This window comes from Capra hircus, chromosome 6, assembly GCF_001704415.2.
Source record: "Capra hircus breed San Clemente chromosome 6, ASM170441v1, whole genome shotgun sequence".
Taxonomy (NCBI): Eukaryota; Metazoa; Chordata; class Mammalia; order Artiodactyla; family Bovidae; genus Capra; species Capra hircus.
This window is the reverse complement of record NC_030813.1, coordinates 114,360,882-114,373,176: the sequence shown is the minus strand read 5'-3', so window position 1 is coordinate 114,373,176 and position 12,295 is coordinate 114,360,882. Positions and strand designations below refer to the sequence as shown.

Genomic DNA, 12,295 nt, shown 5'->3' with positions numbered 1-12,295 from the left:
GATGATGGAGCCGGATGGGGATGATGAAGCCCAATAGAGAGGCGCCTGCTCTGGTGTGATGCTGCATGCTCCTTGGTGGGTGGGATGACCCAGAGCCCAAGTGGGGCAACTTGGGTTAGTGGGAACGTGAGCAAACTTTTAGACTTTCTTGGGGGTATTGGAGAGACAAAGCCATTTCCTGAAAATGACCTAGTTCTCATCAGAGATTGTTGAAGCTGTGCTTCAAAATCCCCCCTGGAAGAGCGTGCCAAAGGCTTCTGTGTCAGTGTCTGAAAAGGTTGAGCCGCGAAGCAGAAGCACCTCAAGGTGGCGCAGGAGATTTACTCCAGGGCCTGGACCTCACATGATGTGGAGCTGCTGAAGGAGTCAGTGGGAGGCTGTCCCCCCGCGTGTGGAAGGAGAGCTGGACTCAGTGGCAGAGGTGTGGACGCACCATTGGTGACTCTCTGCCCTCGTGCCCAACTCCATTCTTTCTTCACTTTGCACAGGGTCCTCATTACCTCCTCACCAAGCCATCAGTCCCAGCGCCAGCAGCAGACTCCTGGATGTCCCGTTTCAGCCTCCAGGAGGCGGCCCGGCTCTGCTGGGAGGCCGCCCGAGAGACTGGCGTGCTGTCCTGCGTGCTCAGACTCGTCCTCCCAGCCGCTTGGTTTGCGAAGTGGCTGACATTCTTCTAGCATGACTCTGTCAGTCCTGCTCTCAGCAGAAGGCGGGTCATGGGCTCACTGTCTTTTCAGTGAGTGGACCTCAACCCGCGGACCTCAACCCATCCTCCCCCTGATGCGAAGGGCGGCCAGGACATGGTCTGCTCTTTCAGTTCAGAATCAGAATCAGCCCAAACCATCTTCCTTCGTCAGGATGTGGTCTTGGATGAGTCACCTGCTCTCCCGACATCATCCTTCCTTCCCTCTGAGATAAGGATACAGCTGTGCACCCACCTCCAGGTGGCTGAGAGGCCCAGCGAGGCAGGGCATGTGACTGCGGAGCCAGCCTCCTCTTCTCACAGCTTTATCCCACAGCGTGCAAATATAAATACGAAAAGTGCTGCCTGGGGGCTTCCCTGGTGGCACAGCGGCAACGACTCCGCCTGCCAGTGCAGGAGATGCGGCTTTAATCTCTGATCCAGGAAGATCCCACATCCCGCGGAGCATCGAAGCCAGTGCTCCACAGCTGCTGAGCCTGGGAACCACACCTCCTGAAGCCCACGCGCCCAGCACCCGTGCTCCCCAACAGGAGAAGCCGCCGCAGCGAGAAGCCTGCTCACCACACCTAGAGAAGAGCACGCACAGCATCAGAGACCCAACATGGCCTAAAATAAGTCAATAAAACTATTTAGGAAGAAGCGCTGCCTGACACATAGGAAGTGCTCATTGAGTATTTCTTGCAGGAGTGAAATGAGATTTTCCCATCGCTGGCTGATTTAGTCATTCATTCTGTTGTTCATTTGTTCACTCAGTGTTTAGTGAATTTGATATTCTAGAAAGTGAGTTCAGCACTGGGGGGTTCATGGTCCCCCAAGCGGCTATGAGCATGGTCTTTCTAGGATAAAATAGGACTTGATCCGCTGCCCGACTGAAATCTGTCAGCAAACCTGGGGCCGTGGAGTAGCTCGTGGTCTTCCACAGGTTCATGCTTTCTTCCCTACACCCTATGTTCCAGCCACACTGAAATTAAAAAAAAAAAAAGCTTTTATTACAAAATACATTTGTCAAGCAGTGCATAAAATATGAATTTATGCTTAACGACTTTCCATAAAATGGAGCACCGAAATGTCACCACCAGGTCAAGAGGAGAGCGCTGTCAGCTCCGGAAGCCCCCTCCTCCCTCTCGACAGCCTCCTCCCTGCAAGGGTCGCCCCTGACTTGGCTTCGGTGACAGTGACATAACTGCTGTTGAAAAGCGCACGGCTCGCCGCTGGTTGCCCAGTGTTTTATATTTTTCATTGCTTTTGCAAGTCGTGTCCCTTCTCCTAGCCTCTCCTGTCTGGCTGGCGCCGTTGCATAAGCAGTGGAGGCCGACGGCTTTGTCTAGCCTTCCCCGTGTGCCGTGTGCACGGCCCTCTGGTTGCCTACCTGTCTGAGCACTCCAAGTGTGGATCTGGAGACCAGTTTTATTTAACTTGAGTTAGAATGTGAATTTAAACGGCCACGGTGGCTGCCATGTGAACAGGGGCTGTTGTGTAGACGTAGATGCCGGCGTATGGGGGACAGTGAGTGTGCGCTTGCCCATGCGTGTGTATGTGTGTGTTACTGTGGGGGAAGGAGTGCAGAGGAGGAGGAGAAAGGCCTTGACTCAGGCAGCACGGGAGGGGAGCTGGACTCTTCTCTCCACGGTGGTCTGTAACACAGACCTTCAGGCGCTCAGATCCCCCAGCCCCACACGTCTCTTGGCAACGCATCCTTCCCACCATCCTTCCCGCCTCTTAACTGTCACCCCAGCTTCAGCCCACTCTCTCTGCCACTGCCAGAGTTACCTCTAGGGTCAGTTACCCTAGTCTAGACTGGTCACCCTAGTCTCTTCCGTAAAATTCTCCCCTGACTTCTTTAGTAGGATTAAAAGTTAAACCATCGATCACTCTATTCCCCGCCTCCCTTATTAAACAATTCTTTGCAAGGAAGTTGACATACACACATGTCTCCTGATTGCATATTACAGTTCAGTTTCCGGCGAGTTCTGTTCTGTAGAAGGTCGGCCAGTTCTCGTGCATCCAGTTGCTTCAGCCACAGATTCTCCTTATCTATCCTTCGTTCCTCGTTGAGGTGTTCACTTCTCACATGTATTATGAAAAACGAATGTATTCCACATGTGTCTGGGGTTGAGGGAATGCCGAGGTGAATCAGACACTGCCTCCAGGACCTTTCGACCCAGCAGGGCTGAAGCGATCAAGATCACTGGCAGTCACTCGTGTTGATTAATCATTTTTAAGATGCCAGCCATCCTTCTGAGGGCTTTGCATTTAAGTTGACCTAACAGTTCTCCAGATGACGCTGGCAACATCGACTCAACGGACATGAGTTTGAGCCGCCTCTAGGAGATAATGAACGACAGGGGAGTCTGATGTGCTCCATTTTGTGGGGTTGCAAAGAGTTGGACTAAGCGACTGAACAACAAGCTACAGTTCTCCCTTCTACACACGTGTATCGCTTGCTCTGTGCCAGGCCCTTTGCGAAGCACTGGGACAGTCACATCCAGCAAGGGGGTCTCCCTTCCTGCGAGGGAGACAGCTTGATGTGGGACAGACAAGTGACAAGACAGTGGCCGAGTTACGTGCTGAGCGGTGTGGAAGCCGAGGGGAGGGTCGTCTCACCTGGCATCTGAGCTCAGGCTGCTGTAACACAATATCACCCACTGGGTGGCAAAACGATGCTTTTTATGTTCTCAGAGTTGTGTAGGCTTGAAGTCTAAGATCAGGGCTCCAGCAGGATCAGCGTGTGGCGAGCGCTCTCTTCCTGGTGTACGGGTGCCGCCTTCTCCCCTGTCCTCACGTGGCAGGGAGAGAGAACTCAGGTCTCCCTCTTCCTCCTCTTCTCGGTGGGTTCGGACCCACTCACATAACCTCGTTTAACCATAATTACCTCCTAAAAGTCCTGTCTGCAGATACAGTGACATTGGGGTTGGAGCTTCAGCACCTGAATGTGGGGGGCACCCAGTTCAGTGTACAGCCGTCAGGGCTGGTGATCCAGGGAGGGCTTCATGGAGTAGGTGCTCTGAGTTAAATCCTAAATGACGAGCGTATATCCAGGCAAAGGTAGGCGATGGAGTGGGATAAACAGGGAGCCTGGATGAGAGCAGTGTGTGCACAGACCCTGAGGAAGGGAAACGGGCTCTGGTATGTAAGTGTTGACGTGCTGTAGAGTAGGAGGGGTGGGCGTGGACGTGGCAACCCGCAGGGTGGCCTGACTGAGCGGCGTGGTCTGGGTCTGGATCTTGAACCTTAAGAAGGGTTGGTGCGTGTGGTGATGCCAGGAGGAAGGAGGGCATTGCAGACTTGAAAGAACTTTTAAAAATAAATTTACTTATTTGGTTTCCTTGAGTCTTTGGTCACAGTGCCTGGACCCCCAAGTAGCTAAAGGCTCTGGATCACACAGGCTCAGCAGCTGTGGTGCCTGGGCTTGCTGGCCTCTTGGCATGTGGGATCCTAGTTCGCCAACCAGGGATCACACTCAGGTCTCCTGCATTGGAAGGTGAATTCTAAATCACTGGACCACTGGGGAAGTCCTGAAAGAACTTTCACATCAAGGTGTGGGTGGGAGTTTCCTTTGGCAGAAACCATTGTTGAGTGGGGGTCATGGCACCCAGCGAGAATATGGTGAGGATTTAACAGTGTGGGGCCTGCAGGTGCCGAAGTGGTTTTTATAAATGCAGAATTCTTAGTCACTTCATTTGAAAACTCTTTGTTGAGTTTCTACTACCCAAGTCTGAGTTATTTTCCCCCTAGTTTTGCCAGTTGATGTTTTCCAAGCACCCTGAATGCAGAAACCCCCTCCTCACTTACAAATAAAATAATGGAGCCCACAGGTCGTCCTCAAGATAAGGTTTTTGCAACCAGGTTTTTGCTCACTTTTATTTCTCGTCTTTGACAGATTATGACTCTGATGCGATGAGTAGCTCTTACGAATCATACGATGAGGAAGAGGAGGATGGGAAGGGGAAGAAGACGCGGCACCAGTGGCCTTCGGAGGAAGCCTCCATGGACCTGGTGAAGGACGCCAAGATCTGTGCCTTCCTCCTGCGGAAGAAGCGCTTCGGGCAGTGGGCTAAGTTACTCTGCGTCATCAAAGACACCAAACTGCTGGTAAAGCCTCGCCACTCGGTTCTCTTGTGTAGAGTCGGTGAGACGCAGCGGGCCGTCTAACCAGGTTTAATCTACACCCAGGCAACATTCACACTGGTGGACACAGAGGGAGCACTGAAGCGCTGGCCCGTGACCAGCCGTCAGCAAGCCTGGCTGAGGCTCCCGTGCCTTTAACGCCCTTTTCTTGCCAGCTCCCTGAGCACTCAGCGGGCAAAACCATCCCCGCCTCGGGCCAGCGTCTGCAGCTCGTGTCAGTGGAAATGCACGCTGCTGGAGCTTGCCAGATGTCCCAGGATGGATTTTCTCATTTGTAGTGAGTCAGTGAATTCCTCAAAGCCAGGTCATCGAAGGCGGACGGGCAGGCCAGGCGAGGTCTGGGGGACAGTGCCCAGGAAAGGAAATTCTTTTGGAGAGCTAAAAGCTGACTCTTTTTCCTTTTTTTGTAACTCAGGGAGGCAGAATAGAAAGAGGTAGCAGAGGAGCGGGGGCAGGAGGACGCACACCCTCTGCTGCAGGCGCCGCGGGGGAGCCTAGAGGGGAAGCGAGAGCCTTTGAGACTCATCCTCTGTCCCTCCTCCCTCCTTCCTTCCCAGCTTCAGAAATCACGGTTGGTGGTTGGCATTAAGAATGGTAGACTATGTTTTTGTATTTTGTTTTGCCTTCAGATGAAGCTTGGGGAACAAAAATCACTCAAAATTCCATCATTAAAACAGAACATGTGAGGGTGTATGATTCTGTATCTCACTTTTCAGTGGAGCAGAGAACCTCCCTTTTAAAAAAAAGTCTCATCTGTGAATTATGGGAATCTTATTTTACTAGATTCTTAGGACATACTATGTTTTTTGATTTATGGTTTTGTAAAAAAAAAAACAAAAACCACTTTTTAAGCAGTGAGAGTACATGTTTTTTTCCACATGTGTGGCCTGAATTTCTCCCAAATTTGGACTATGCCAAAAAATGATGATGCCACAGGGGAATTTTAAAGTAAAGAACGAAAGAAAGAAAGATTAAAAAGATTAATATGGTCCGTATTTACAATCTGACATAATGGCTACAAGATGTGCATATGTTATATAAACGTTTTAAAAATACACAGTTGGCTCTTGTGTAAAGGGCTTCCCTAGTGGCTTAGCTGGTAAACAATCTGTCTGCAATGCAGGAGACCTGGGTTCGATCTCTGGGTTGGGAAGATTCCCTGGAGAAGGGAAAGGCTACCCACTCCTGTATTCTGGCCTGGGGAATTCCAGGGACTGTATGTATAGTCCATGGGGTTGCAAAGAGTCGGACACGACTGAGCAACTTTCACTTCACTTCTCATGTAAAAGAAGTTTTAGAGCATACTGTGGGAAGCCTGTGGTTGGGGTAGGGTCAGCAGCTGTCGGTCTTCCCTGGTGGCTCAGAGGATAAAGCGTCTGCCTGCAGTGCAGGAGACCCGGGTTTGATCCCTGGGTTGGGAAGATCCCCTGGAGAAGGAGATGGAAACCTTCTCCAGTATCCTTGCCTGGAGAATCCCATGGACAGAGGAGCCTGGTGGGCTACAGTCCACAGGGTCACAAAGAGTTGGAAGAGACAGCGACTTCACTTTCACTTTTCACTTTCACTTTCAGCAGTTGCCAGAGGTGCCGAGTCCACCCTCTGCCCCAGCCCCTTCCCTTCCTGTCTCTTCCTTCCCTCACTCCTCAGCTGCTTCTTCCATCACTTACCAAGTTTCCCATCTTCCAAGCCGAGATGATGATACCATTTAGAGTAGCTGTAAATGTTTAAGAAGAGATGAATGGAAAGCCATTCAAAAGCACTGTCTTTGATGAAATGCAGAATCCAAGTTTTGTTATGAAACTTTTTTTCATTCAAAAATGACCTACGATCCAACTGCCCAGATTACTCCTGTTGACACTGAAAAAACAAAATTAACAGTGATAAAAGCAAGTACTCTCTAAGTCTCACAGAGCAGAAAGCTGTAAACGGAAAACAAAACAGCAGCCTTTTCCCCTAAATGCCCGCAGTGTGTTTTCCCACGGGCGCCACCATGACTAGCTTCTTTGAATGTCCTTCCAGAACCCGTTTGTCTCTGCGCCCAGGCAGCTCTCTGGTGGGCACTGAGATGTGCCCAGACCCCTTCAGTGCCCTTCCGTGGACCCTGCACTCAGCTGGAAGGCACAGCTTGGCAGATGTTTCAGTCTATTATATGCTGATATGTATACTCTTCATAAAATGATTCATCTGTGTTTCAGAGAGAGAGTAGGGATAAGATAGGTAGACATGAAGTGACATAAATTGTGGGGTCTCCAAGGTGCTGTATGCCCATGTTAGAGAAAATCTAATACATTTCATGTCACCTGTAGCGGAAGCTGGAACATGAGATCCATCAGGACTTGACACCCCGCCGAGTCGTGTCCTGGTGCTAGTTAACTCTGCTGAGTTACGAGCAGGTGTGTTTGCACGCGCACAGAGGTGAGGTGTGGGTGTACAGCGGGGCTCTGTGTATGAGTCCCCGGATCTTCAGGGACTCCAGCCTCTGAGCATCTCTGCCCTTCAGCCGGACCTCCAGGTGCTTCTCCAGCGCTGTTTTCACTGTGCGTAGTTTCATCCGTGGTAAAGGACTTCCTTATACCCTTACTCTGATCTCTCCTGTCCATCACAGTGCTACAAAAGTTCCAAGGACCAGCAACCCCAGATGGAACTGCCGCTCCAAGGTTGCAACATTACATATATCCCGAAAGACAGCAAAAAGAAGAAGCATGAGCTGAAAATCACCCAGCAGGGCACAGACCCACTTGTTCTTGCCGTCCAGAGTAAGGAGCAGGCTGAACAGTGGCTGAAGGTAACTTGTGTTGCTTTTGTTTCTGAGCCAGTTTCCTTCCCGAACCTCTTCCTGAGATCTGGTTTTTTTTTTTTTTGTTTAATGTGCGTTTTTTTATGGAAGCACAGGCAAACAGTGGATTAGCCTGTCTTTGATGTCTTGAATATTCTGATTACTTTGAGGTTAATCATTTTAAATTTTGTCTTCAAAAGGGCATTCTGCCTCCTGTTTGGGATCTACTTCTAGAATTTTCTCTTTTGGCTTGATTTTTATCGTTTTGCTTGGTCATGTCTGAAGTGAAGTGTTAGTTGCTCAGTTGTATCTGACTCTTGCGACCCCATGGACTGGAATTCTCCAGGCAAGAATACAGGAGTGGGTTGCCACTTCCTCCTCCAGGGGATTGAACCTGGGTCTCCTGTTTTGCAAGCAGATGAGCCTTTACCGTCTGAGCCACCAGGGAAGCCCATCGTGTCTGGATGTAGTTTTTTTTTTCAGTGCTCAGGTTTCCCTGGGCCTTTTAAATCTGTGGATTTAAGGTTTTTTTTTTAAAGTTTTTTCTAAGTTTTGGGGAAAGTTTTCAGCCATTTCCCTTAAAATATTACTGCCCCATTCCCTTGCCTCTCCCAAATAATTTAAATATATGCTAGACTTTCCCACTGTTTTCTACTTTTGTCTTCTCCTTTTCGTATCTTATCCTTATTTTCTCCCTTTAGTCTTGTTAATTTTTTCCTGTTACTTTCCAGATCACAGTTTCTGTCTTCAGCTGTATCTAATCTGCTAATAAGTTTGCTCTTGTTCACTGGGTTTTTTATTTCGTCTCTGGTAGTTTTCAATTCTGGAATTTCTAGCTGCTTCCTTTTAGGAACTTTTGTTTGGCTTTTCTCTCCATGACAAGCACATATGGGCATGCTTCTTTTGACTGTGGTTTCTGTTGAGTTTGGATCTGGGTCTGTAACCTATGGATCCTTTTCTTGTGTATATCGTTTTGTCTTCTCGTCAGGGTATCTGATGATCATGCTGGTCATTATATTCACATTTGGAAAAAAAATATTATAGTACATTTTGGTGTCAGCTCTACTGAAGCATAATTCAAATACCCTACAGCTCATCCCTTTAAAGTATGATTCATTGGTTTTCAGTTGATTCATAGAGTTGTGCAGCTATCAACATAATCTAATTTCAGCACGTTTGCATCAGCTCAAAGAGAAACACTGTCCTTACTGTGTTAGCAGTCACTTCCCCCAGTTCCCGCCCCAGCCAACCACTCATCCGCTCTCTGTCCCAATAGATTTGCCTGTTCTAGCATTTCCTGCAAATACACTCACACAATATGTATCCTTTCGTGACTGTCTTCTCTCGCTTAGCATGATGCTTTTAGATTCGTCCACATTGTATCTGTGTCAGTCTATCATTCCTTTTTACTGCTTTTTGTGTCTTTGCTAAGAAACCATTGTTTAGTCCAAGGCCTGGAAGGTTTAGAACTCTATTTCCCTCTAATAGTTTGGTAGTGTTAGCTTTTACATTTAGTCTGTGGTCCCTTTTGATTTCACCTTCGGTTATAGTGTGAAGTAGGGGTTTAGTCTCATTCTTTTTCCTGTGGCATCCAGTTATCCCTCTAGAAAATGTGATTCTTAGCACAGTGGCGTCATTTCTTGGAGAGCATTGTCATTTCCCTGTGGCACAAGCTTTGCTGGGCACTAGGTCTCCAAAATCAGTTTCATCTGATATCAGAGCTTGAGATTTTTCAGATGACCAGGCTGCAGTCCACTAAAGGGCAGGCTTATACTTATTTTAGTCTTATTCCAGCTCCTAATCTTGGGGTTCTACTGTTAAAGGTAGGGCTTCCCAGGTGACTCAGTGGTAAAGAATTAACCTGCCAAGGCAAGGGATACAGGTTTGACCCCTGGATTGGGAAGATCCACTGGAGAAGGAAATGGCAACCCACTCCAGTCTTCTTGCCTAAGAAATCCCAAGGACAGAGGAGCCTGACAGTCCAGGGGTCACAAAAGAGTTGGACATGGCTTAGCGACTAAACAACAACGAAAGTGTGCGGTTTTGCCAGGGACCTGTCTTTTCTGTCCCCTAGACCCAAGCTTTTGGTTCCCATTCCTCCCGAGCTGTCAGAGTACTAGCTGGCTTCTCAGCGACCTCCTCTGGGGAGCAGCAAAGGCAGTCCTAGCTGCTGGCCTGCCTCTCGATATTTCCGTCTGCCTCTGGATCACGGCCGGGTAATTCCACACTATGCTCATAGCTGTTCTCTGCTTTTAGGAGGACGCTGTGTGTATTTCACCTTGCTTTCCTGATGGTCCTTATCAGGGGGATTGGTCCACACCTTCTAGTCTGTCATTGCCTGATACTACTTGCTGTGAAGAAAAAGGCTGGGATGGGCTGGGAAAGCTTGAGGAGGCGTTTTATAACGCTGCTTTTATAATAAGATGCCAGCGCCCGTTAAACTCAGAGCCCCGCTTCCCTCTCCTCCCCTGGAAAAGCACAGGGCCAGACTCTGCAGCGACAACAGTGATCATTTCTGCTGGGGCAGGGCACACAGATGTGGCTTTCGCATGTCTGTAATTCGGGGATGGAGCAGAGTGTTTGTTTTTTTAATGGGAGTCCTGTGATCGAGAGTTCCAGCTGCTGAGTTTGCTTCTCCTTCCAGACACAGAACCTAATATGTCACATGTCAACCCCTGCTGTTACCGAAGTACTTTTCCATCGTCAACAAAGCTGCCCAAAAAAGTTGTAACTATTAGCCATTTCATTTTACAGGTGAGGTACTGAGTCCCAGATAGACACCATGGCACACCAGTCAACCTGTGATGGAGCCAGGAGTGGGCTTCAGAGTTTCCTGACTTCATTTTCGTCTTCATTCTGCTGGGCCATCTGACAATTTGCCGTTTTCTCTTTTTATTCCTGACTGCTGGGTTCTTAGCACCATTCCTTCATTAAGGAGGGAAAGAATGAGGAAATAGATGAAAAGCCTTATTTATGATTCTGCTTTCTCCACCTGGTTACCTGTATCTGGCCTTCTGCATCTTTGTGTTTACCTGTTTCTTAGGGGAGAACCGAGAAAGGATGCTCTGCAACCTAAGCTTTCTTCTCTCTTCACTCCATTCTCACAGTTTGTTGACTATTTAATGTGCACTGAGTCGCAGCTCCCTTCTTAGTTACACTGCTCTGATGTGAAATCATGTAGAGTTCACTGGGTTTTACTACTTCGTCGGGAAATAACATTGAGCTGACCGTGCTGCTCACAAACACACAGCTAAAGACAAAACTTTTTCAAGAAGTCAGGTGCTAATGGAGCGAAACAGTCTCACATCTATTTCAGCAAATGTGAAATACAGTTCAGGGCTACTTAACCAATTTCAGAGTGATGACTCTGTCAGTGGACGTTGAATTGCAAGAACTTTTTAGCATTTGCTCATATTTCTTTAAAAAGAAGCAAATATGTGGTAAATTACCTTTTTCTGAAGGGTTTACCTAATTACTCCATTTAACGTTTCTGCTTCACTCCCATTGCATATTATAATGCAGGAGCCTAGGAAGGCTTGACTAGAAAGGAAAGTCAGATGACAAAACTGGTTTTAATCAGATACAAAATTTTAATTTTTTAAAACCAGCAGAGATCTGGGATGTTTCAGTTTAATTTCATCCAGATATTGTCTTTAGATTGGCTGCCTTTTCAGAATCATCTGGAATTTAAAACAGAGATTTCTAATGATTTAGTACCTAAGATTTTTTTTTTTTTTTTGGTGTATGTCTTTTACCCTTTTTAAGATCCCCAAAGCCACAGGTGTACTTGAAGCATGCCTCCCCTATTAATTCTCTCTCCCTCTTCCAAGATAACTTTTATCTACAGTTTGGTCTTTATTATTATTATCTAGGTATGCTTTAGAAAGACTTTTTACTTACACATGTATATACTCAAAACAAGGACAATATTATTTTTCATGTTTAAACTTTCTGCGTAAATGGCTTCAGCCTGTGCATGTCTTGCCGCCAGCTTTCTTCACTCAGCTGTTTGCACACGCTCGCTATCTTGGGCCGTGTTCAGTGCGTGTTCTCACGCGTGTGCCCTGGTCTGGGTGTCCTGGTTTCTCCAGGATGGGGACCATCTATTGGAACTTCTGAGTTTGGCATGTGCTCATCTTCACCGTTACTGGAGCTTGGCAGATTGTTTTCCCGGCTCCTTTGTGTAACTGAGCCTCCTCCAGCAGTGTGTGAGAGGAATCATTTTGTGTGTTCCTTTCAGAGTTTCTTTGTACATGTGCAAGCAAACAGACATGCGGATTTCAATTCCCATCCTCCCACCCTCATAAAAAGGGTGTATTCTGCACCTAGTCTTTCCCCCCCTAAATAGAGTAATTTCGAGATTTTTGTTCCTAATTGAAGAATACCACACTTTTTCTTTTTTCTCTCTCACACTACATAGCGTTTCGCTTTATAAACAGAATATGCCTCCTATTTATGGATGTTGGATTGTTGTCATCTTTTGATGTGACGGAGTTCTGTATTATTTATCCTGTGTCCACAGCATCTCACACTTCTGCTAGTCTGTAGGCTAAATTTCCAAAGAGAGTAATTATTTGTATGAAGGTTACAAGCATTTGTAATTTTGAGATATAGATGAACCCCTCATGAAGAGTGGTTCAGCTTCCCATCAACAGTATGTGTGTGCCTCTTTCTCCACTGTCTTGCCA

General features: G+C 47.6%; 1 protein-coding gene across 3 annotated transcripts in view; it reads left to right on the top strand.

Annotated features, from left to right (window-relative positions):
• The window catches only part of AFAP1 (actin filament associated protein 1), a 151,154-nt gene that overhangs the window by 76,780 nt on the left and 62,079 nt on the right, over positions 1-12,295 (top strand). For all 3 annotated transcript variants that reach the window (XM_018049777.1, XM_018049776.1, XM_018049778.1), the window contains exons 5-6: positions 4,584-4,795; positions 7,437-7,616. In XM_018049777.1, the coding sequence (XP_017905266.1) occupies positions 4,584-4,795; positions 7,437-7,616 (392 nt within the window). The remainder of the gene's footprint in view (positions 1-4,583; positions 4,796-7,436; positions 7,617-12,295) is intronic.